At 37.9% G+C, this 25,000-nt stretch overlaps 2 protein-coding genes across 2 annotated transcripts in view; both read left to right on the top strand.

The window, feature by feature from the left end:
* The window catches only part of LOC109112169 (ras GTPase-activating-like protein IQGAP3), a 5,995-nt gene extending 2,068 nt beyond the window's left edge, over positions 1-3,927 (top strand). The window contains exons 4-9 of the mRNA XM_042741848.1: positions 812-889; positions 974-1,050; positions 1,136-1,203; positions 1,299-1,412; positions 3,520-3,698; positions 3,778-3,927. Of these exons, the coding sequence (XP_042597782.1) occupies positions 812-889; positions 974-1,050; positions 1,136-1,203; positions 1,299-1,412; positions 3,520-3,698; positions 3,778-3,912 (651 nt within the window). The 3' untranslated portion in view covers positions 3,913-3,927. The remainder of the gene's footprint in view (positions 1-811; positions 890-973; positions 1,051-1,135; positions 1,204-1,298; positions 1,413-3,519; positions 3,699-3,777) is intronic.
* Positions 3,928-13,174: 9,247 nt separating this feature from the next.
* iqgap3 (IQ motif containing GTPase activating protein 3) overlaps positions 13,175-25,000 on the top strand; it is a 19,972-nt gene continuing 8,146 nt past the window's right edge. The window contains exons 1-15 of the mRNA XM_042741847.1: positions 13,175-13,367; positions 13,479-13,569; positions 14,204-14,371; positions 15,020-15,162; positions 15,614-15,784; positions 16,417-16,500; positions 16,609-16,680; positions 16,763-16,832; positions 17,177-17,385; positions 19,159-19,311; positions 20,109-20,272; positions 20,480-20,704; positions 22,120-22,260; positions 23,030-23,114; positions 23,293-23,525. Of these exons, the coding sequence (XP_042597781.1) occupies positions 13,275-13,367; positions 13,479-13,569; positions 14,204-14,371; positions 15,020-15,162; positions 15,614-15,784; positions 16,417-16,500; positions 16,609-16,680; positions 16,763-16,832; positions 17,177-17,385; positions 19,159-19,311; positions 20,109-20,272; positions 20,480-20,704; positions 22,120-22,260; positions 23,030-23,114; positions 23,293-23,525 (2,102 nt within the window). The 5' untranslated portion in view covers positions 13,175-13,274. The remainder of the gene's footprint in view (positions 13,368-13,478; positions 13,570-14,203; positions 14,372-15,019; positions 15,163-15,613; positions 15,785-16,416; positions 16,501-16,608; positions 16,681-16,762; positions 16,833-17,176; positions 17,386-19,158; positions 19,312-20,108; positions 20,273-20,479; positions 20,705-22,119; positions 22,261-23,029; positions 23,115-23,292; positions 23,526-25,000) is intronic.

Below are 25,000 nucleotides of genomic sequence, written 5' to 3'. Positions count from 1 at the left end.
TATCTACACATTTTTAAATCAAGATACGCAAAATTACATGAGATATTAAGTCTTGTTTTCTGAGAAGTGCATTAAAATTAAGTGAGTTTTTGCTGAAAACAAGAACAAATATCTGCTAATTGGTCAAAAAAAAGAAAAAAAAAATTTGTGTGAAATTATTATTTCAAGACATGTAAAGCATTTTGGCTTGTTTGGCCTGATTGCAATGTCCAAAATCAGATTATTTTTAATTCTTAAAAAAACGCCATAATTTTATATAATTATTTTAATGTATTGACAAAATGTTTTAGTTTGTTTTGTATAATTTTTTCATGAGATCAGATCATGTTTTAAACTGTCATACAGGCACGTTACAACGTGCCCCTCAGATGTTACAATGTATCCCAGCTACGGGGCATGTTGTCACATTTCACTTCCATTTTCTGACGGTAAATAAAGAAAAACATATACACTGTAATTACAAAACAAGCTGGACAAGTGTGAAATTACTGTGGACAAAAAATTATATTCTGAACCCCTTGTGGATTCACACAAAAAGTCGAAAAGTGTTACTTAGTGCCCCTACAGTATCTTTATTAAAGAATGTTACGTTTTTGAACTGAAACATTTTTTGTACTCTATATTTTTGTTGTCTATATAAGTATTCAAAACGTTCTTCAAAATACCACAGAAGAAGAAGAAGTCACACAGGTTTGGAAGCACATGAGGGGAGTGTGATGGTCATTTTTTTGGGTACACTGTTCCTTTAAGAGCAGAGATGACAGAGTAGTGATTGATTGATTGAGTCGTTGATCTGATGTCTCCTGCTCAGGCCTCCGGGCTTCAGTTCCGTCACACAGACAACATCAACCACTGGAGGAGCGCCATGACGGAGGTCGGCCTGCCGACGGTAAACCGTTATATCCCATGATGCTCTACAGCACGCACATTAACTCTAATGAGCTTTGCACATTACTGAAGGTGTCTTCTGCAGATCTTCCATCCGGAGACGACGGATGTGTACGACAAGAAGAACATGCCCAGAGCCGTTTACTGCATTCACGCGCTGAGGTCTGGATCTGGATCAGAGGTGACTGTAGTCAAATCCTGTGGTCGTGTTATAATTGATTCCCTGGTTTCTGATCTCTTGTGTTAGTTTGTTCCTGTTTCGTTTGGGACTCGCGCCCCAGATCCACGACCTCTGCGGGAAGGTCAGGTTCACAGGTAAAACTGCAGCTTCACATCTACATTGTGTTCTTGACTGATCAGCATCCAGAGGCACAGCTGTGGGTTTATAAAGCGTCTGACGTGTTCTGCAGAGGAGGAGATCAATAACATGAAGCTGGAGCTGGATAAATACGGCATTCAGATGCCAGCGTTCAGTAAGATCGGAGGAATCCTGGCCAACGAGCTCTCTGTGGACGAGGCCGCAGGTAAAACTCACGCTTTCCCTTTAATAATTACATCTGCAAAACACCCTTCTAATAACTACATGCACTACAATACACTTAAAATAACTAGGGAAATAAAATACAAAAGTTATGCATGCAGATCAGTGTTGTTTTAGTTCGACTGAGATATTTTTGTAATTGTTATTATTTTATTAATGTTTGTTATTTTGTTGTAATATTTGTTTTTTTTAATTTTTTTTTTTTTTTTTTTTTTTTTAGTTTTTTTGTGTATATTTTTTTTTTTTATTGTATATTCTGTGTTTTATATATATACATACAGTACAGACCAAAAGTTTGGAAACATTACTATTTTTAATGTTTTTGAAAGAAGTCTCTTCTGCTCATCAAGCCTGGATTTATTTGATCAAAAATACAGAAAAAACAGTAATATTGTGAAATATTATTACAACTTAAAATAATAGTTTTCTACTTGAATATACTTTAAAAAAATAATTTATTCCTGTGATGCAAAGCTGAATTTTCAGCATCATTACTCCAGCCTTCAGTGTCACATGTAACATCCAGTCTATCACATGATCATTTAGAAATCATTCTAATATTCTGATTTATTATGAGTGTTGGAAACAGTTCTGCTGTCTAATATATTCCCTTGAAAATTGTAATTGCGATTATTACGATTATCACAATTTACATTGAATGATGTCTATACCATTGTTTGATACAACTGCGTGCCGTATTTTTTATATGAAAATAAGCTGAAAACACCAAGTGAAAAACTTTGTGCTTTTCAACAGTATTAAGCCTCAAATGTCAACTATACATCGGATTGGTTTCTTCTTTAATGATTAAAAAGAGTAAAAATATGAATGGTATAATAATGTTATACTAAAACTTAAAACAATGGAAAAACCCTTAAGATAATATGTAGAAAAAAAAAAAAAAACATCTTAAGCGTGCAGAATAACATAAGTGGACTTTGAACAATTAATTGCCACTTCGAACGATTACATAATTGTGGCATCCATAATTGTAATCGCGATTAGAAATTCGATTAATTGTGCAGCCCTAATTTAACACATCCTTGCTGAATAAAAGTATTGATTTTATTTAAAAAAAAGAAAGAAAAAAAAATGACTGACCCCAAATAACTGACCAGTAGTGTATATTTTTATTACAAATATTTATATTTGAAAAACATAGCTTCTTTTTTTTTTTTTTTTTTTACTTTTTATTCATCAAAGTATCCTAAAAAAGTATCACATGTTCTGTGAAATATTAAGCAGCAGAACTGTTTCCAACTTTGAGTAATGAATCATCATATTAGAATGATTTCTAAAGGATCATGTGATAATGATCCTAAAAATTCAGCTTTGCATCACAGAAATAAATGATAATTTAAAGTAGAATACATTTAAAAACAATTATTTTAAATTGTAATAATATATCACAATATTACATCTTTTTCTGTATTTTTGATCAAATAAATGCAGGCTTGATGAGCAGAAGAAACTTCTTTCAAAAACATTAAAAATAGTAATGTTTCCAAACTTTTGGTCTGTACTGTATATATATATATAATTTTTTTTTCTTCTTCTCAATTTTAGTACATCAGGTTAAACTAAATTAAAATGAGATGCTGCTGAGATAAAGTGTTTTACTTCAGTTAACATTTATTATATTTCAAGTGGATTTAGATTTGATTTGTTAACTATAACAACCCTGATCCAGATCAATACATTTTTATTTTTGCAAAGATTCTCTCTTGCTTTTTAGTACAAAAATCTAAACTTTCTTAAATCAAGATACATTGAGATGCAAAATGGCATGCAATAAGTCTTGAGAAACGGATTAAAATGAAGTGAATGTATGCTTAAAACAAGAAAAGGTTAGAAAAATAAGAGAAAAGTTTGACTGATATCTGTTTTATGAACGTTTTGTCAGTGCATCCCAAGTAAATGTTCTTTAGATGCTTGTACTAGAAAACAAGACAGAATCTGCAGTGTGATCAGAACTGATGCTTCTGATGTTTAGAAGTCCTCTTCACCTGCTAGCTTGAACAAAACCCTAAGTAAGAGCCCAGTGTAAACACAAGTCCGTGTTGAGCAGAATGATGACGTTGTGTCTGCAGTGCATGCGGCTGTGATCGCCATCAATGAGGCGGTGGACCGTGGCTGTGTGGAGGTCACAGGTCAAGCCCTGAGGAACCCCAGCGCCATGCTGACCGGTCTGCTGGACACACTGGTGCCCGTCTATCAGGAGATGCTGCGGCAGGCACGGCTCCAGAAGGCAGCGCGAGCGCGGACACACGTGAGGCCTCACACCAGCACACACTCGTGAGAGAAACAGACTGCTGCGGAGCGGAGGGGAATGATTCTGTGTGTTTCAGGGAAACGGAGCCGCAGAGAAAGACATCTACGAGGAATATCTGACGCAGAGAGAAATACAAGACTCCGTCAACAGAGTCAACAGTGAGTCTGATACAACACATGTCTGGGTCACACTGCACCACAAAATAAAATAAAAAAAATATTGTAAATAGGAAATTTGCATAAAAAGTGAAACCAGGAGTGTTTATTTATTTTTATTTTAATCAGTGACTGTGTGTGTGTGTGTGTGTGTGTGTGTGTGTCTCTGTGTGTGTGTGTCTCTGTGTGTGTGTGTCTCTGTGTGTGTGTGTGTGTCTCTGTGTGTGTGTGTGTGTGTGTGTGTCTCTCTGTGTGTGTGTGTCTCTCTGTGTGTGTGTGTGTGTCTCTGTGTGTGTCTTTTTGTTTGTTTCTGTGTGTGTCTCTGTGTGTGTCTCTGTGTATGTCTGTGTGTGTGTCTCTGTGTGTGTGTCTCTGTGTGTGTGTGTGTGTGTGTGTGTGTGTGTGTGTGTGTCTCTCTGTGTGTGTGTCTCTGTGTGTGTGTGTGTGTCCTCTCTGTGTGCGTGTGTGTGTCTCTGTGTGTGTGTGTGTCTCTGTGTGCGTGTGTGTGTGTGTGTGTGTCTGTCTCTGTGTGTGTCTGTCTTTGTGTGTGTGTCTCTCTGTGTGTCTTTGTCTCTCTCTGTGTGTGTGTGTGTGTGTGTGTGTGTGTGTGTGACTCTGTGTGTGTGTGTGCGTGTCTCTCTGTGTGTGTGTGTGTGCGTGTCTCTCTGTGTGTGTGTGTGTGCGTGTCTCTCTCTGTGTGTGTGACTCTGTGTGTGTCTGTGTGTGTGTGTGCGTGTCTGTCTGTGTGTGTGTGTGTGTGTGTGTGTGTCTCTCTCTGTGTGTGTGTCTCTGTGTGTGTGTGTGTGTGTGTCTGTGTGTGTGTGTCTCTGTGTGTGTGTGTGTGTGAGTGTCTCTATGAGTGTGTATGTGTGTCTCTCTGTGTGTGTGTCTCTCTGTGTGTGTGTGTGTGTGTGTGTGTGTGTGTGTGTGTGACTCGTGTGTATGTGTTGTGCGTGTGTCTCTGTGTGTGTGTGTGTGTGTGTGTGTCTCTCTCTGTGTGTGTGTGGCCTCTGTGTGTGTGTGTTTGTCTGTGTGTGTGTGTGTGTGTGTCTCTTTTGTGTGTGTTGTGTGTGTGTCTGTTGTGTGTGTGTGTGTTTTTGTTTTCTCTGTGTGTGTGTGTTTCTCTGTGTGTCTCTGTGTGTGTGTGTGCGTGTCTCTCTGTGTGTGTGTGTGTGTTGTGTGTGTCTCTCTGTGTTGTGTGTGTGTGTGTGTCTCTGTGTGTGTGTGTGTCTCTGTGTGTGTGACTCTGTGTGTGTGTGTGTCTCTCTGGTGTGTGTGTGTCTTTTGTGTGTGTGTTGTGTCTCTCTGTGTGTGTGTCTCTTTTGTGTGTGTGTGTTGTGTGTGTGTGTGTGTTTGTGTGTGTGTGTGTGTGTGTGTGTGTGTGACTCTGTGTATGTGTGTGCGTGTCTCTCTGTGTGTGCGTGTCTCTCTCTGTGTGTGTGTCTGTGTGTGTGTGTGTGTTGTGTGTGTGTGTTTGTGTGTGGTGTGTGGTGTTCTCTGTGTGTGTGTGTGTGCGTGTCTCTCTCTGTGTGTGTGACTCTGTGTGTGTGTGTGTGTGTGTGTGTTTGTCTGTTGTGTGTGTTGTTTTGTTCTCTTTTGTGTGTGTGTGTGTCTCTCTCTGTTTTGTGTTCTGTGTGTGTTCTCTGTGTGTGTCTCTGTGTGTGTGTGTGTCTGTGTGTGTGTGTCTCTGTTTGTGTGTCTCTGTTTTTGTGTGTGTCTCTGTGTGTGTTGTGTCTCTCTGTGTGTGTGTGTGTTTTGTGTGTGTGTGTGTGTCTCTTTGTTGTTTTTGTGTTTTCTGGTGTGTGTTCTCTGTCTGTTTGTGTTGTGTTGTGTGTGTGTGTTTTCTGTGTTTCTGTGTGTGTGCGTGTCTCTGTGTGTGTGTGTGTGTGTTGTGTGTGTGTTTTTGGTTTCTGTGTGTGTTGTGTGTGTGTCTCTCTTGTGTGTGTGTTGTTCCTTGTGTTGTTTGTTGTGTGTGTTTTGTGTTTTTGTGTGTTGTTTGTGTGGTGTGTGTTTTTTGTTTTTTGTGTGTGTTGTTTTTTTGTGCGTTTTTTGTGTGTGTTTTTGTGTGTTGTGTGTGGCGTTGTGTTTTGTGTGTGTTTTGTGTTTGTTTTGTGGTGTGTTTTTTTTTGTTTGTGTGTGTTTTGTGTGTGTTTTGTGTGTGGTGTGTTTCTTTTTGTTTTTTTGTTTTTGTTTTTTGTTTGTGTGTGGGTGTGTTTGTGTGTGTTTCTTTGTGTGTGTGTTGTTGTGTGTGTGTTTGTGTCTCTGTGTGTGTGTGTGTGTTTTTCTGTTGTGTGTGTGTGTGTTTTTGTGTGTGTGTTGTGTGGGGTTTTCTTGTGTGGTTTCTCTCTGTGTTTTTTGTTTTTTTTTTTTTTTTTTTTGTTTTTTTTTTTTTTTTTGTTTTTTTTTTTTGTTTTGTTTTTTTTTTTGTTTTTGGTTTGTTTGTGTTGGTGTGTCTTTTTTGTTGTTTTTTTGTTTTGTTTTTTTTTTTTTTTTTTTTTTTTTCATGTTTTGTTGGGTTTTTTGTTTTCTTTTTGTGCGTTTTTTTGTTGTTTGTGTGTGTGTGTTTGTTTTTGTGTTTGTTTTTTTTCTGTTTTTGTGTTTGGTGTCTTGTTTTGTGTGTGTTGTTTTTTTTTGTGTTTGTTTTTTTGTTTGTTTTTTCTCTTTGTTTTTGTTGTGTGTTTTGTTTTTGTGTTTTGTTTTTTGTTTTTTTTTGTTTTTTTTTTTTTTTTGTGTGTGTGTTTGTTTGTGTTTTGTTTTGTTTGTTTTTTTTTGGTGTGTCTTGTGTGTGTTTTTTTTTTTTTTTTGTTTTTTTGTTTTTTTTTTTTTTTTTTGTTTTGTGTGTGTCTTTTGTTTTGTTTTGTTTCTTTTTTTTTTGTGTGTTTGTGTGTTTTGTTTTTTTTTTTTGTGTTTTTTTTTGTGTGTGTTTGTGTCTTTTGTGGGTGTTTGTGTTTTTTTTTTTGTGTTTTTTTGTGTTTTTGTGTTTTTGTTGTTTTGTTTGTTTTGTGTTTGTGTTTTTTGTGTTTGTGTTTTTTGTGTTTTTTTCTTTCTTGTTTGTGTCTTTTTGTGTGTGGTTTCTGTTTTTTTTTTGTGGTTTTGTTTTTTTGTGTGTTTTTTTGTTTTTTTAGTTTTTTTGTGTTTTGTTTTTTTTTTTGTTTGTGTGTTTTTGGTTTTTTTTTTTTTTGTTTTTTTGCTGTTTTTTTTGTTTTTTTGTTTTTCTTTTTTGTTTTTCTGTTTTGTGTTTTTTGTTTTTGTGTTTTTTTGTTTTTTGTGTTGGTGTTTTTTTTTTTTTGTTTTTTTTTTTTTTTTTTTTTTTTGTGTTTTTTTTTTTTTTTTTGTTTTGTGTTTGTTTTTTTTTTTTTTTTGTCTTGTTATCTGGGTGTTTTTGTTTGTTTTTTTTTTTTTTTTCTGTTGGTTTGTTTTTGTGTTGTGTTTTTTTGTGTGTGTGTTTCTCTCTGTGTGTGTGTTTTTGTGTTTTTTTTGTGTTTGTGCTTTTTTTTTTTTTTTTTTTTTGGTTTTTTTTTTTTTTTTCTTTTTTTTTCTTTGTGTCTTGTTGTGTGTGTGTTTTTGTGTGTTTTTTTTTTTGTTTTTTTTTGTTGTTGTGTTTTTTTTTTTTTTTTTGTGTTTTTTTTTTTTTTGCTTTTTTTTGTTGTTTTGTTTTTGTTTTTGTTTCTTGTGTGTGTGTTTTTTTGTTTTGTTTGTGTGTTTTTGTGTTTTTTTTTTTTTGTGTTTTTCTTTTTTTCTGTGTGTTTTTTTTTTTTTGGTGTGTTTTTTTTTGTGTTTTGTTTCTTTTTTTTTTGTGGTCTTGTTCTGTTTTGTGTGTTGTTGCTTTTGTTTGTGTTTTGTGTTTTTTTTTTTGTTTGTTTTTGTGTGTGTTTTGTTTTTGTTTTGTTGTTTGTGTGTGTTTGTTTTTTTGTCTTTGTTTGTTTGTTTTTTTTTTTGTGTTTGTGTTGTTTTTTCTGTCTTTTGTTGTTTTTTTTTTTTTTTTTTTGGTGTTTGTGTTTTTTTTTGTTTTTTTTTTTGTTTTTGTTTTTTTTTTGTTTTTTTTTTTTGTTTTTGTTTTTTTTTGTTTTTTTTGTTTTTTTTGTGTTTTTTTTTTGTTTGTTTTTGTGTTTCTCTTTGTTGTTTTGTGTTTGTTTTTTTGTGTGTGTTTTTTTTTTTTTTTTTGTGTTTTTGTGTTGTTCTTTTTGTTTTTTTTTTTTGTTTTGTCTCTGTGTGTTTTTTTTTTTTGTTTGTTTTTTTGTTTGTGTCCTTTTCTTTGTGTGTGTTTTTTTGTTTTTTTTTTGTTGTTTGTGTGTTTGACGTTTTTTTTTGTGTTTTGTGTTTGTTTTTTTTTTTTTGTTTTTTTTTTTTTTTTTTTTTTTTTTTGTTTTTGTGTTTTTGTTTTTTTGTGTTTTTTTTTTGTGTTTTGTTTCTTTGTTTGTGTGTTTTTTTTTTTTGTTTTTTTTTTTTTTTTTTTGTGTTTTTTTTTTTTCTTTTGTGTGTGTTTTTTGTTTGTTTTTTTTTTTTTTGTTTTTGTTTTTTTTTTTGTTTGTTTTTTGTTGTTTTTCTTTCTTTTGTTTTTTGTGTTTTTTTTTTTGTGTTTTTGTTGTTTTTTGTGTTTTTTTTTTTTTGGTGTGTTTGTTTTTTGGGTGTTTTGTTTTTTGTTTTTTTGTTTTTGTTTTTGTTTTGGTTTTTTTTTTTTGTGTGTGTTTATTTCTTTTTGTGTGTGTTTTTGTTTTTTTTTTTTGGGCTCTTTGTTTTTTTTTTTGTTTTTTTTTTTTTTTTTTTTTGTGTTGTTTTTTGTATTTTTGTCAGTTCTGTTTTTGTTTGTTTGTTGTTTTTTTGTTTTTCTTTTTTTGTGTTTGTGTTTTTTTGTGTTTTTTTGTGTGTTTGTTTGTTTTCTTGTTTTGTTTTTTTTTTTTTCAGTGTTTGTTTTTTTTGTTTTGTGTTTTGTTTTTTTTTGTGTGTCTGTTTTGTTTTTGTTTTTTTGTGTGTTTGTGTGTGTTTTTTTTTTTTTTTTTTTTTGTGTTTTGTTGTTTTTTTTTGTGTTTGGTTTTTGTGTTTTTGTTGTGTTGCTTTGTGTCCTTTTTTTGTGTGCTTTTTTTTTTGTTTTTTGTGTTTTTTTTTTTTTTTGTTTTTTTTTGTTTTGTGTTTGTTTTTGTTTTTTTTTTTTTTTTGTTTTTGTGTTTTTTTTTTTTTTTTTTTTTTTTTTTTTGTTTTTTTGTTTTGTGTTTTTTTTGTGTTTTTTTTTGTTTTTTTTTTTGTTTTTTTTGTGTGGTTTTTTTCTTTTTTTTTTTTTGTTTTTTTTGTGTTTTTGGTTTTTTTTTGGTGTTTTTTTTGTTTGTTTTTTTTTTTTTGTTTTTGTTTTTTGTTTTTTTTTGTTTTTGTTCTTTGTTTTTTGTTTTTTTTTTTTTGTTTGTGTTTTTGTGTTTTTTTTTGTTGTTTTTTTGTTTTGTTTCTTTTTTTTTTTTGTTATTGTTTTGTTTTTTTGTTTTTTTTTTGTTGTGTGTTTCTGTTGTTTGTGTTTTGTGTTGTTGTGTGTTGTCTCTGTGTGGTTTGTTTGTGTGTTTTTGTTTGTTTCTTTTTGTGTGTGGGTGTGTGTGTGTTTTTTTTTCCGTGTGGTTTGTGGGTTTTTTGGTGTTTGTTTTTTTTCTCCTGTTTTTTTGTGTGTCTTTGTGTGTGTGTTTGTTTTGTTTGTTGTTTTCTTTTGTTGTGTGTGTTTGTTTGTTTTTTTGTTTTTTTTTTTTTGTCTTTTTTGGTTTGTGTTTGTGTGTGTGTTGTTTTTTGTGTGTGTTCTTGACTGTTGTGGGTGTTTTTGTGTTACTGTCGTGTGTTGTGTGTTGGTTTCTGTCTGTTGTGTTTTTTTTGTTTGTGTTTTTGTTTCCTTGTTGCTGTGTGTTTGGTTTTTTTTTGACTGTGATTTTTGTGTGTAACTTTTTTGTGTGTGTTTCTTTTGTTTTTTTTTGTTTTTTTTTTTGTTTTTTAGTTTTTTTTTTTTTGTTTTTTTTGTTTTTTTGTTTTTTTTTTTTTGTGAATTTGCCCCTTACTCCACCACAGTTTTTTTTTGTTGTTGTTGTTGTGTTTGTTTTTTTTTGTTTGGTTTGTTTTTTTTTTTGTTGTTTTTTCTTTTTTTTTTTTTTTTTGTGTTTTTTTGTTAGTTTGGATGTTTCTTTTTTTTTTTTTTTTTTTTTTTTTTTTTTTTTGGTTTTTTTCAAGCTTGTTTTTTACTTTTGCTTTGTGCTTTTTCTTTTTTGTTTTTTTTGTTTATTTTATATAATAATCTTTTTTTTGTTTGTTTTTTTGTTTTTTTTTTTTTTTTTGTTTTTTGCACAGAACCTTTCAGGATGCACTACGAAGTTCCGCTGTTATCGCGAGATGGTGCAGCTGTGGTTGAGTGTGTGGAGAGCGTGTCTTTTGTGTTAACGTTGTGCTTTGTGTGTGTGGGACAGTGCAGCTTCTGCGGGTCGCTGTGTGTTAAACGACGGCTCGGTGCGAGTGTGCGACGCTTCGTCAGTGGGTGTTCGTTGTGCTCTTGCTTCTCTGATGCTCATCTGCCAGGACGTTTGTCGTTTGCTGCGGAGGCTTAGCAGATGAGAGCTGGCACCACGATGTGGTTTTTGTTGCCTTTTGTAAAACTGTCCACACACAGGTTTGTTTTTTTATGTCATTCTTTTGTCTGCTCTCCTTGCACGAGAGAGAAACAGATTATGTTCTATCATTTTTGTTGGTTTTTTTGTGCGTGTCTTTGGGGCTGTCTTTTTTCCTTTGTGTTTTTAGTTTGTGTTTTTGTTTTTTGTTTAGTTTGGTTCATGTGTGCCTGACATCACAAGAAGAGTTTGTGCTGTCTCTCTGTTTGTGTTTGTGTTTTTTACACAGAGTCAGACTCAACATCACAGTTTTTTGAAAAGAGTCACTGTTTGAATTTTTCTCTTACCTGACTCAGTGCCTTTAGTTGTGTGCGACAGCAACTGTTCTATCACTCATGGTTTTTGTGGGTTTTGTTCTTTTAGTTTTTGTGTTCTACCTTTTTCTTTAAGCGTTGCTCTTTTTTGATCTTGTGTTGTGTAAAAATTGGTTTGTGTGTCTGCTTGCACTTTTTGTTAGCTCTTGTCTATGGTTCTCTGTTTTGGGTGTGTTTTTATTTGCTGTGTATGAAGCTGTGGCCTTGTCAGCATTTTTGTCCGCTTTCTTTGTCGTCAGTGTAGATCTCGCCTTTTGATATATCGTGTCTTTAATTCGTTTTCTGTTTTAGTTTTATGTTTTTTTTATTTTTTTCTATGTCAGAACTTTTTTTAATGAAGTGTAAATGCTTCGTTGTGTCTTGTAATTTTGTGTTTTTGCGTGTCCACAAAACTGTCGTCGCTTTTTTGTTGCTGACTTGGACTTGTTTTTGTTTGTTCTCTTGATATGTGTTAAGTTCTATGAAAACATGCAACTCTTGACACGTTTGTCATCTCTATGTAATCTTTTTGTGTTGTCAGTGTTGCTGGTGTCTCAGTTTTTTCTTTGTTTTTTGACTCTGTTGTGTTTGTTTTTGTGTCTCCCAGGTCACTTTATAGTACCAGTGTGTCTCTTTTGTGTTTTTTTGTGACACACGCTGTGGGGATTTTCGCCTCGTGTTGTTTTGTTGTGATACTACTGTTTTATTGCACAAGTTTATCGTGCCTCTTATCGTTATGAAGCCTTTTTTTTTTTTTGTGGTTGTTTTGTTGTGTGTGTGTGCCCCCCTAAAAGAAAACCTCTTTTAAGTCTTGGCTGTTGTTTTTTTGTGGGTCCATGTGTTCTTTGAACTCATTCTAATATGTTGTGCGTTTTTTGTTCTTCTGAAACATGCGTGATTATTATCTTTGTTGAAAACAGTGTGTACAGTGTTTTTTAAAAGTCTTTGTGTTTTCTGTTGTTTGTCCAATGTGTGTGTGTCGTTTTCAAAGCTTTTTCTGTGGTGTGTGTTGTGTGTGTTTCTCTCCCTCTGTTTGTGTTTTGTTTCTCTCTAGGTCTCTCTCTCGGTGTTCTTTATGTTGTATGTGTGCGTGTCTCCTGGGTGTGTTTGGTTCTCGGTGTGTGTGTCGGTGTGTCTCTCCCTCTCTTGGGGGACTCTGTGTGTGTCTCTGGTATGTGTCTGTGTGGTGTGTGTGTCTCTCTATCATATGTGTGTACTTGTGTGTGTGTCTATCTCTCTGTGTGTGTGTGTGTCTTCTCATGTGTGTGGTGTGTGTCTCTCTAGTGTGTGTTGGTGGTGGTGTGTGTTGTGAGGCTGAGCTGAAGCAAGGAGGAGAGGTTGTTTGGGGCGGGGGAGATTTTGTCGGCGGTTGCTGCAGCAGGAGGAGTTGTTTGTTGCGGTGGAGATGTTGTCTGCGGTTGCAGCAGGAGGAGTTGTTTGTTGCGGTGTACTCGCCGACATCGATGACAGTCTGATGCAGAGGTCTGACCCTTCACTCCTCAAACCCTGTCACACTCGATCTGCTGCACATCTTCTCTCTCTGAGAGTTCAGAGTGTTTATCCAGTCAGAGCTCTTTCAGTGTAATCAGCTTCAGCTGCTGCTTCTGGTGTCGATCTTGAGTGATTTGATCAAGTGAAAGGTCAGAATAACTGCAGTAATATCTCCAGATGAACTCCTTACTGGACTGAAGCAGCTCAGCTTTACTTGATTCTCCATCATCATGTTTTAGAGTCTCAAATCTGATCATCAGGATCTTTTGAGGGAGCGTTTGTTTCCAGAAAGACTTTACTTTCACTGTTTCCTCTAGCGAGGAAATGATCTTCACAAGCCTCCAGAACTCTCACATCTTCTGAGGGAGCCTTTATTTCTTATCTCTCAATCACTGCATTATATGTTTGGATCATTTACATCTCATCTCACTGAGACACATTACTGGAGATATAGAGCACAGACTCATATTTAGATCAGTTTATGTCAGTATCAGCACTCGCAGCAAATTCATATTTTTGCACAGTTTGAGTCTCTGAATAAAACTGAGCTTCATATTCTCACTATATCAGAGCCATAAAAGCCTGACGGAGCAAATATGACACAAAACATTTTTTTTGTTTTGGATTTTTTTAGATTTTGTCAAAGATTCAATAAACTGTTCCATTTCAAAAAATGTGTTGATGATATCATATGTCTAACTCTGTCTGTGTGTGTGTGTGTGTGTGTGTGTGTGTGTAGGTATTTCGAGGAGCTGTGTGAGCTGAAGAAAGGTGTTCATGTGATGGATCTTTTTGGATGGGGGGATCTGCTGAACTGAGTGGAATCGAAGCTGCGTCAACAGGAGCTGGTAAGTAAGTTCATCACAAACATGATTTAAAAGTGATTATAATAATGAGTTGGCAGCATTAGTGACGTTCTGAGTGTTGGTCTCCGCAGAGATCCTCACCATCGGTCTGATCAATCAGGCTCTGAGCCGCAGCGACCCTCAGAAGACGCTCTCGGCGCTGATGCTGCCCTCCAGCGGCCTGCAGGACGTCCTGCCGCTCAACGCCGGACGCTACCACGACGTGCTGACCCGAGCCAAACGACACAAGGCTGAGGTGACCCCTTCATTAATCACTGCTGCACTACATCAGCACTGACAGACTCTGTATTTCGCGATGCTCTCGTTTCGTGTCTGAACGTGTGAATGAGGATGTTTTCTCGTGCAGCTGAGCCGGGACCCGGGAGCTGAGCTCTGGTTGGCTGACATTCAGGACGCTGTGAGACTGGCCAATCAGGACACTCAGAAAGCACTGAAGAGTGAGTGAATGCACACACACACACACACACACACACACGGTATAACTGCAAGGGTTTCTGATGGATAGAGAAAGAAAAAAATGATCAATTCAAGGCAAGACACTACAGGAAGAACCATTGCTTTTTATGCACTGGTCAATTTTGAGATTTTGATCTGTTTTGCTTCCATAACATGTCTTCATAATAGTGAAAATAAAATATCCAAAATACATATTTAAGTGTTTTTGTTATTGCACTTTTTGCAAAATCTTGAACTCTAATAATTCAGCAAAATCAAGCTAGAATTTTGAATCTGGCTTTATCCAACGTTCAGATTTATTTGCTGGAAGTGTATGCAAAATATAGTGTTAGGATTTTTTTTCTGGATTTGTATGGTGTTTAGATTTTTTTTATGGAGGTGTGGTCTTATTTGCATATTGAAACGTGAGGTGAAAGTGTAATTTTTAGGAAACAGCTTATAATTTGTTTGTTTTTAGTGTGTTATGGTTTTATTTTATTTTTGAAGATTTGGTTTTATTTGCATATTGAAACGTGACTTTTCAGAAACTGGATGTCTGTCAATACGCGCGCGTGTGAGTGTACTCTGTGTGTGCGCGCGTGTGTGTGTGTGTGTGTGTGTGTGTGTTCTGTACAGTGTGTCTGGGTCTGGCGGCGGTCAATCAGGCTGTAAAAGAGGGCCGAGCGTCTCAGACGTTGCGTGTTCTGCGTCTGCCAGAGGTGGCGCTGCGGAGCGTAGTGTCCGGATGTGCTGATGGGTATCAGACGGAGCTGACCGCTCTGCTCCGCGCCAAAACACTGGAGGGTCAGTCCAACACAAACACACACACAACTAGAGCGCTGTTACACAACTGGACCGACAAACTGCTGCATTCAGAGTGTAACGTACAGGGATCTTTTTTTAAATTGTTGTGGAGACGCTGAGTGTTTTCAAATATGGTAAGGGATGTAACATTTCCTTATATGTAAAGGATGTAACATGGTTGAGGTATCCGGCCAATCACAACGCACTGGATAGCTGGCCAATCAGAGCACACCTCGCTTTTCAGACAAATAAGCTTTGTAAAAATCAATATGTTTCAGAAAGACAGGGCAGAGAGGAGAAACAATTATGTACAGTATACGGAAAATGTTAAACCGCGTAAATACATTTCATTACACCAAATACACAAAATAATGTTATTTTGGCAGCTTTAATATAGTCCTAGAAAACCTGTTGATCATGAGTGTAGGGTTTTATTTATTTTACACTTGCACAGTCTTTGAGCTTCTACACGTGGTGTAGTGGATGCTTGTTGCATATAGAGAAGAGAACATGCTGACTTCCACACAAACACTGCACAGGATTATAATCCTTGTTTTAAGTTCGTAAGTCTGCATCGATGACTATATCTGTGTGATTCGTACTGAAACTCATCCTGTATGATCCCAGTGATGTTTGTATGTTGAGCAGGTGATAACAGAAGCCCGTGGATGAGGACGAAGCTGCCAGACAGCAGCTCTTATTTCTTTCATCTGCAGAAGCTGGAGGGCACCTGGGAAAGACCTCAAGGCTTCGTGCAGAACAGCAGCTTCCTGACACACGAGGAGATACAGGTGTGACACACACACACACACACACACACACACACACACACACCTGAACCAGCAAAACGTGCCGAATCTCACGTCCAGGGGCCAGTTGTTCAAAAGTAATCCCATCGGATTTGATCAAATCTTGAAAACGGATTGTTCAAAAAAAAAAAAAAAAAAAAAAAAAATGTTGTTCAAAAGGTTTTAGTAAGATTGGGATACTTTAGATCCAATCCAATTTTGTTTTGAAAACCCAGCACAAAAGTAAAACGGGTTACCAGATCCTGGATCGCAAGACATGGGATTTCCAAACCCAGATCATTCTGATCCAGAGGAATCTTTTTATACAGCTGGCCCCAGAGCTGACAGTGTGTGTGTGTGTGTGTGTGTGTGTGTGGTGTGAGTGTGTGTAGGCGTGTGTGTGTGATGTGATGTGTGTGTGTGTGTGTGTGTGTGTGTGTGTCGCCCCCTGCAGGCCGTGTGCAGTAGTGTGACTGCGGCTCACAGCAGAGGAGTGCAGTGGAAGGCCAGTGAGCCGCTAGTTCTGCAGCTGCAGGCGCACATGAGAGGATTCCTGCTGCGACAGAAGCTCGCCGAGCGATTGCACTTCCTGAACACACAGCTGCCCGCCGTCATCACCATCCAGGTGACACTCAACATGCACACCCAGAAGTTTAGTTTTAGTTGTTTATTTCACAATACACGTTGTGTCAAAGCAGCTTCACGGTAAATCTTGATGTTAATGTTTATATCATATTATTAGTTAAATCTGCAGTCCGTAAGTTTAGCGCTCTAGCAGTTAATAAACAGAACTGTGTGCGTCTTGAGGAAGAACATTGTACCCAGAGCTGCTTCTCTCTATGTCTATGACGGATCACGCTACTGTTATTGTTATAAAAACTATAGTATTTCAGGATAAGCCAAAAACATGGAATCATGATGTACTTGCTTATAAAATTTTGTAAATTATGAACACAAAAAAGTTAGATTGCAGCTTTAATATACATACATTTATAGGGATAGGGGTGGGAATCTTTCAGTTCATTTTTTTTTTTTGATACAAAAATACTGTATTTGATACAACTATTAAGTTCCTAATAAATCAGAACGATGTTCCTGTAAAATAACAAAAGATCAATAATTAATGTAATATTTTCCAAACACTTGCCTTTGTTGAAAATAGTGCTGGATGTGTTTTTCCTCCTTCATTGCTGCTGCAGTTTTGTTTCGACAACATCATATCATTATTATTATTGTTGTTGTTGTTATTATTATCAGTCTCACTGGAGGAGGTTGGTTCAGCAGAGAGAGTATCGCCGCAGACTGCAGCATCTCTACCAGAACTGGAGAGCCGTCGTCAAGGTGAAGCACAGTGCAGTCAGACGGACAGATAACGTGTGTGTGTGTGTGTGTGTGTGTGTGTGTGTGTGTGTGTGTGTGTGTGGACTGACGTGTGGTTCTCCCGCTCAGATCCAGGCCACGGTGAAGATGTGGCTCGCCCGCAGGAGATACCTCGCCCGCCTCGCTTACTTCCGGAGACACGTGAGGATCACGCCTGCATCATCACGAGTGTGTCTGCGTGTGGCACACGTGTTCACGTGTTTGTGTTTGATTTATCTGTCAGGTTGGAGCTATAATTCGGATCCAGGCGTTCTTCAGAGCCAGCAGGACCCGAGAGGAGTATCACTTACTGGGTCAGTCGATGCAAACACACATGCTTTGTTGGAAGTCTCTCGATATATTGGTTTAAGTCTTTTAGGGTTTGTTGTTGTATATTATTTGTTTTTGAATAGTAGGTTACTTAAGTTCATATTTTTTTAGGTGGCGAAAAGGGGCTGTTAAGCAATTAATCACAACATGAAAATTTGATACCGGCATATCCCTACTTAGGAAACGTGAAACTTGCAAATAAAATCATCTCAGTGTTCATGATACACGTCGAGTATATTTAGCACATGTTGAAAGACTCAAACTGATTGACTGCAGATGTGTTTATGTGGGAATGAACTGGTCTTGAATTTGTGTGAATGTGGTTCAGTTCACTCCAGCGCTCCGCCGCTCTCCGTCGTGCGTAAGTTCGCTCACCTGCTGGAGTTTGGTGACAGTGACATCCGTCAGGAGGGAGAGCTGCAGCGTCTCAGAGAGGACGTGGTGAGGTCCATCCGGGCCAACAGACAGCTGGAGGCCGACCTGGACCTGATGGACCTGAAGATCGGCCTGCTGGTCCGCAACAGAGTCACACTACAGGTCAGGAGAGACAGCGGTGAATCTACTGCTGTGTGTGTGTCTCTGCTCTCTGACCCTCGGTCTGTCTCTCTGTCCCTTTTTTTTTTTGTTCATCTCTCTTTTTTTTTTTCATCTCTCTGTCTGTCTGTCTGTCTGTCTGTCTGTCTGTCGGTCCTCTGTCTGTTCTGTCCATCTGGTCCGTCTGTCTGTCTCTGTCTGTCTCTAACCTGTCTGCCTCTCTCTCTGTCTTTCTGTCTGTCTGTCTCTCTGTCCGTCTGTCTATCTCTCTGTCCCTCTACCTGTCTGTCTGTCTCTCTGTCTGTCTTTTTGTCTCTGTTCTTCTGTCTGTCTCTCAGTCAGTCTCTCTGTCTCTCTTCTCTGTCTGTCTGTCTCTCTGTCGGTTCTCTGTCCTGTCTGTCTCTTTCTGTCTGTCTGTCTGTACTTCTGGTCTGTCTTTTTGTGTCTGTTTTTCTGTGTCTGTGTTTTTGTGTCTGTGTCTATCTCTCTTCTGTCGTCTGTCTGTCTCTCTCTCTGTCTCTGTCTGTTCTCGTCTCGTCCGTCTCTCGTCTGTCTGATCTGTCTGTCTGCTCTCTGTCCATCTGTCTGTGTCTGTCCATCTGTCTCTGTCCGTCTGTCTCTATCTGTCTGTCTCTGTCCGTCTGTCTCTCAGTCTGTCTCTGTCCATCTCTCTGTCTGTCCATCTGTCTCTGTCCGTCTGTCTGTCTGTCTGTCTGTCTGCTCTCTGTCCATCTCTGTCTGTCTGTCTTTCTGTCTCTGGTCCATCTCTGTCTGTCCCACTGTCTCATCTCCGTCTGTCTCTGTCCATCTGTCTGTCTGTCCATCTGTCTCTCTCTCTGTCTCTCTGTCTGTCCATCTGTCTCTGTCCGTCTGTCTCTCTGTCTCTGTCCATCTGTCTCTGTCTGTCTGTCTGTCTGCTCTCTGTCCATCTCTGTCTGTCCATCTGTCTTTTATTTTCTCTCTCTGTCCATCTCTCTGTCTGTCTGTCGCTGTCCATCTGTCTTTTTTTTTATTTTTGGTCTGTCTCTCTGTCTGTCTCTGTCCTTCTGTCTCTCAGTCTGTCTGTCTGTCTACTCTCTGTCCATCTCTCAGTCTGTCTGTCTGCTCTCTGTCCATCTCTCTGACTGTCCGTCTGTCTCTCTGTCTGTCTCTGTCCTTCTGTCTCTCAGTCTGTCTGTTTGTCTGGTCTCTGTTCATCTCTCTGTCTGTCCATCTGTCCGTCTGTCTCTTAGTCTGTCTGTCTGTCCGCTCTCTGTCCATTCTCTCTGTCTGTCCATCTGTCTCTGTCTCTTAGTCTGTCTGTCTGTCTGTCCGCTCTCTGTCCATCTCTCTGTCCGTCTGTCTCTGTCCGTCTGTCTCTTAGTCTGTCTGTCTGTCCATCTGTCTCTGTCCATCTGTCTCTGTCCATCTCTCTGTCCATCTGTCTCTGTCTGTATCTCTCTCTCTGTCTGTCTCTGTCTGTCTGTCTCTGTCTGTCTGTCTGTCTGTCTGCTCTCTGTCCATCTCTGTCTGTCCATCTGTCTCTTAGTCTGTCTGTCTGTCTGTCTGTCTGCTCTCTGTCCATCTCTCTGTCTGTCCGTCTGTCTCTGTCCGTCTGTCTCTGTCCGTCTGTCTCTCAGTCTGTCTGTCTCTCTGTCTGTCCATCTGTCTCTGTCCGTCTGTCTGTCTGTCTGGTCTCTGTCCGTCTGTCTCTGTCCGTCTGTCTCTCAGTCTGTCTGTCTGTCTGTCCATCTCTCTGTCTGTCTGGTCTCTGACCGTCTGTCTGTCTCTCTGTAGGAGGTGGTGTCTCACTGTAAGAAGCTCACTAAGAAGAATAAGGAGCAGTTGAGTGACATGATGGCTCTGGACAAACACAAAGGCCTGAAAGCTCTTAGTAAAGAGAAGAGAGACAAACTGGAAGCCTATCAGCACCTCTTCTACCTGCTGCAGGTACACACACACACACTCACACACAGAGACACACACACTTCTCCTGTAAATTCAGCGGTTTATTTCTGTTGTGCTCCATCTCACTGATCATAACACAAGAGTGAACAACTCGTAAGCAGTTTATTTATATCAGGGGTTTGTGAGTTTATGATAAAGCTAATAAATAAATCATAAAAAAAAAAAACATTCCTTCTCCATAATGTCAAAACAGAAAACAGATTTGTGATAACTTTGCTAATGTGTTAGAAAGCCTTTACTGTAGATTTGATGTAAAAAATAATAATTGTAATTTAAACTACTTTAGCTGCAACATAACAAAATGTGAAATAAGTGAAGGGTAGTGAATACTTTCTGAATGCACTGTACTATCTGATTTAAAACAAGCATTTACAACAACAACAAAACAAATTCTAAAATATATAAATAGAATAATTGTAACGTTAAAAACTATTTAAAAGCTCACTAAAAATGAATTAAATCATACAAATATAAAATTCATACTTTTAAAATAAACCGTGAATATAAAACTTCAAACAAAAATATAGTTTTGAACAAATAAAAAAAAAACATCCAAAATTCTAAAAATATCAAATTTAAAATGCTTTTAAAATAAAAGTTGCAGAAATCAAATTAAATCGTAAAAATATAAACATTACACAGTTTTAACTAAAAACATTCAAATGAAAACACTTGCTAAAAAAATGACATCAGAGAGCCCTGAACGTTCCTGTTTAGATAATGCTTTTAAAAAGGCTCAGTGATGTTGAGAATCTTCTTAATTGTGTGTGTGTGTTTAGACCCAGCCGCTGTATCTGGCTCAGCTGATCTTCCTGATGCCTCAGAATAAAAGCACCAGGTTCATGGAGACAGTGATCTTCACGCTCTTCAACTACGGCTCTGACTGCAGAGAGGCCTTCCTGCTGCTGCAGCTCTTCACCGCCGCGCTCCGCCACGAGATCCAGTACAGAAACACACACCGCTCACGCCATACTGTGTCAACTCCATAGAATGCATTCATATACATGTGCCAGAATATTGTTTTCACAAGAGGGATGTAACAATATTATGATAGCAAAACTGTCTCGATATTATCATGGTCATGGTTCTTTTGTGATTTGCATTGAACTTGAGTTGAAGTCTTTCATTCAGTGATTTGTTTCGGCTGCAGAGTGAAGGTGGACCGGCCGCAGGAAGTGGTCACAGGAAGTCCCACCGTCATCAAGATGCTGGTGAGTTTCTACCGTCACGCTCGCGGTCAGAACGCGCTGAAGGACGTCCTGGGACCCTCCATCAGAGACATGCTTCAGGACCGAAGCCTCAACATCCGCACCGACCCCCTGGAGATCTACAAGAGCTGGATCAACCAGACCGAGAGCCAGACGGGACAGAAGAGGTGCGTGAGCCACACAAACACACACTCGTGACAGATTTCACTTGCTTTGAGTCCAGGGGGCTGTTTCATAAAACAAGGTTATCAAATAACACAGGCTAATTGTCACTTGGTTTGTTTTATAAAGCAGATTTAACATAGCTCAAGCTCAGCCACTCTAAAACTAACCTGGTAAAATTACTCTTTAAAACATTAAAAACACTCAATTAAAATGGCTTGCATGCAGCACTCATTCACTCGCGTAAGCCTGACCAAAATTTATATTTGCATGACTTTCGAACATTTACAGATGAAAAATGTATACCTGTGATGTGTCAGTTATGCACCATGCATTAAACAGCACATATACAGTACAGGTCAAAAGTTTGGAAACATTACTATTTTTAATGTTTTTGAAAGAAGTCTCTTCTGCTCATCTAGCCTGCATTTATTTGATTAAAATTACAGAAAAAACAGTAATATTGTGAAATATTATTACAACTTAAAAATAATAGTTTTCTGTTTGAATATACTTTAAAAAAATAATTTATTCCTGTGATGCAAAGCTGAATTTTCAGCATCATTACTCCAGCCTTCAGTGTCACATGTAACACTCCAGTCTATCACATGATCATTTAGAAATCATTCTAATATTCTGATTTATTATGAGTGTTGGAAACAGTTCTGCTGTCTAATATATTGATCAATAAAAAGGTTAAAAAGAACTGCATTTATTCAAAAATAAAAAAAAAATTTCTAATAATATATATTCTAATAATATATTTTCTTTACTATCACTTTTGATCAATTTAACACATCCTTGCTGAAAAACATAGCTTTTTTTTTTTTTTTTTTTTTTTTTTTTACTTTTTATTCATCAAAAGTATCCTAAAAAGTATCACATGTTCTGAAAAAAAATATTAAGCAGCAGAAACTGTTTCCAACTTTGATAATGAATCATCATATTAGAATGATTTTCAAAGGATCATGTGATAATGATCCTAAAAATTCAGCTTTGCATCACAGAAATAAATGATAAATTTTAAAGTATAATAAATTTAAAAACAATTATTTTAAATTGTAATAATATATCACAATATAAAATTTTTTTTCTGTATTTTTGATCAAATAAATGCAGGCTTGATGAGCAGAAGAAACTTCTTTCAAAAACAGTAAAAATAGTAATGTTTCCAAACTTTTGGTCTGTACTGTATATGTGCTGTTTGTCGTGGTGGATCGATTTGATTCATGATCCACATTAAGGGCTGCTTAAGAACAGCGTCCACACTGAACCTGGATCAAATTAGTGAGATTGCATGAGCTTAAATTGTCGTTTATGAAACCTCTTTAGTCCAGATTTATTGGTTAGGTTATTCTGAGTAAGGTTTTGGACTGGTGAATGAACGTGAGGATGAAGTGTGTAACGACCGTGTGTTCAGTGGTTTGCCGTATGAGGTGAGCGTCGAGGAGGCTCTGAGTCACTCTGAGGTCCAGCAGAGGCTGAGCATCTCCATCACCAACCTGAAGAACCTGACGGAGCGCGTCTTACACGCCATCATCAGCAACACACACAAGCTACCGTAAGTGTCACATGTGCACTCAGCCAAAGATGCTTATGAAAAGTCTCTTCTGCTCATCAAAGATACATTCACAAAGATTTATTCCTGTGATGCGATGCTGAATTTCCAGCAGCCTTTGCTCTAGTCTTCAGGGTGAAGTCACCTTTATTTCTATAGTGCTCTATGCAATACACAGCGTCACATGATCAGACGGATTCAATCAGCGCTCAGATATCAATTATTGGGGCTCAAGTATTAATAATGGTTATGAAAACATTTCAGATTTGATGAATACAATTTTAAAGTAAAAAAAAATAAAGTTGACATCTTGCGTCAAACTTTTTAATGGTAGTGTATAACATTTCTATATACATTTGTAACATGTTATAATTAGTGACATTTATTGTGTTCCGTCTGCAAGAATTTATTGTATTTTTACTGTCACTAAAACAAAGTACATAACGCATAATAATTATTGATGGGTTTTCACTGGGACAAAAATGACAAAATGTTTAAAAATACCCCAAATATTAGCTTTTTTTTTTTTTTTTTTTTTTTTTTTTTTTTTTTTTTAATTGCAGGAAATTCAGTTGTTTTGGGCTGCAAACATCAGAAAAAAATTCAGTGAAAGACAAACTGATGAAACCGTTTTTTTTTTTTAATTCAGTGCTCTCAGGATGATCTGAAATCTTTGTGCTGCATGTGTTCGGCTTGTGTCAGAATAGTTAAACATGTTCTCTCACACTCGTTATGTGGTGTAATCTGATATACCTGTGTGTGTCTCAATCAGGTACGGTTTGCGTTACACTGCTAAAGTTCTGAGAGACGCCCTGCAGGAGAAGTTTCCTCAGGCCGGTGAAGACGAGCTCTACAAGGTACGTCTGTCAAATGTAGAAAAAGATAATTAAAAAAAATATTATTTGAATACTTTAAAATGTTTTTTTGGATTTTTGTTTATATGTTTTGTAGGATTTATGTTTTATATGTTTTGCATTTACTTTTTCTGATGTATTGTATAACCTCTCCTGATCTATGTATCGTGTGTGTGATCAGATCGTGGGTAATCTGATCTACTATCGCTACATGAACCCTGCGATCGTGGCTCCGGACGGCTTTGACGTGGTGGAGTTCGGGGCTGGTTCTGCTCTGCTGCCGGGTCAGCGGCGGACACTGGGCTCCATCGCCCGCATCCTGCAGCACAGCGCCGCGCTCAAACACTTCCACGGAGACTCAGCACACCTGAGAGCTCTGAACGAGTACATCACACACACTCACAGCCGCTTCAGGTGAGGGACACACACACACACACACACACACACACACACACACACACACACACACACTTAGACAACACACACACACACACACACACACACACACACACACACTCACAGCTAGGGCTGTGCGATTAATCGAAATCGTAATAAAATCACGATTTGAGCGTGCACGATTTTCTAAATCGCTTTATAGCACGATTTTCCGTGGTCCCGACCTCCCGCAGTATGCTATCCGATCTAATCAGAATGCAGCGCACCTGGAGCGCGAGAACAGAACAGACTGGGCATATGCCTAACTCCAGGTTCACACACTCTCTCTGCGATGCGTATTTTTTCCGAGCCCATGTTAATGGATCAGAACGTTCACAATGCACACGGTAAAAGATGTCACACAAAGGTTACAAACACATGACATATCTAGCGCATGATAGCATAGAGAGAGTTGTGAGTTCAGTGAGAGGGACATGTTTTTAATTGCGCCACACTCTCTCTCCACAGGAGAGCACACACATCTGAGCACGCGTGTCTGGTTTTGTGACAAAGAAGAGGAAATCTGGGTGCGAGCGGAGAGATTCACCGCTCGTGCCGTTTAATTTAAAATTCTTTTGCTGCTGCTTTGAACCGCACACACATACACACACAGTGCTCTGCAGACGGAGTACGTTGTGAACCTTGGGCAACAAATATACTTCACACCTGAGGCACCGCACAATCACTGTATGACCATGCATGGCAAAAAAAACTCTGGACCCGGGTTTCATTTTATTAGGGACACACCCACATTTTATTTTTTGCCATCACACTCACACACACCAAATCTACCCACTTCGTGATTATTTTGACTTGTGCCTGTTCTAGAGGCATGTTACAACTTTTTGACAACCACACATTGGTTTTCTTTTGGAAATATGTTTCAAACTTTATACACATGCATTTTTGACTGGTAAAGCCGTTCAGTGTGTGGTCACATCGTGATTAAATCGAAATCACAAAATTTATCACAAAATCGTGATAGGTTTTTTTTTGTCCATATCGCACAGCCCTATTCACAGCCGCTTCAGGTGAGGGACACACACACACACACACACACACTTAAACACTCACTCACACACACACACACACACACACACACACACACACACACACACACCACACACTCACAGCCGCTTCAGGTGAGGCACACACACACACTTAAACACTCACTCACACACACACACACACACACACACACACTCACATCAGCCGCTTCAGGTGAGGCACACACACACACACACAGCGTTAAACACACTCAGACACACACTCACACACACACACACACACACACACACACACAGCCGCTTCAGGTGAGGGACACACACACACACACACACACACACACACCACACACTCACACACACACTCACAGCCGCTTCAGGTGAGGGACACACACACAGCCGCTTCAGGTGAGGGACCACACACACACACACTTAAACACCCACTCACAC

Source organism: Cyprinus carpio, chromosome B16 (genome assembly GCF_018340385.1).
Source record: "Cyprinus carpio isolate SPL01 chromosome B16, ASM1834038v1, whole genome shotgun sequence".
In the NCBI taxonomy this organism is placed as follows: Eukaryota; Metazoa; Chordata; class Actinopteri; order Cypriniformes; family Cyprinidae; genus Cyprinus; species Cyprinus carpio.
The sequence above is the reverse complement of the archived record's forward strand: the minus strand, read 5'-3'. Positions and strand labels throughout refer to the sequence as shown.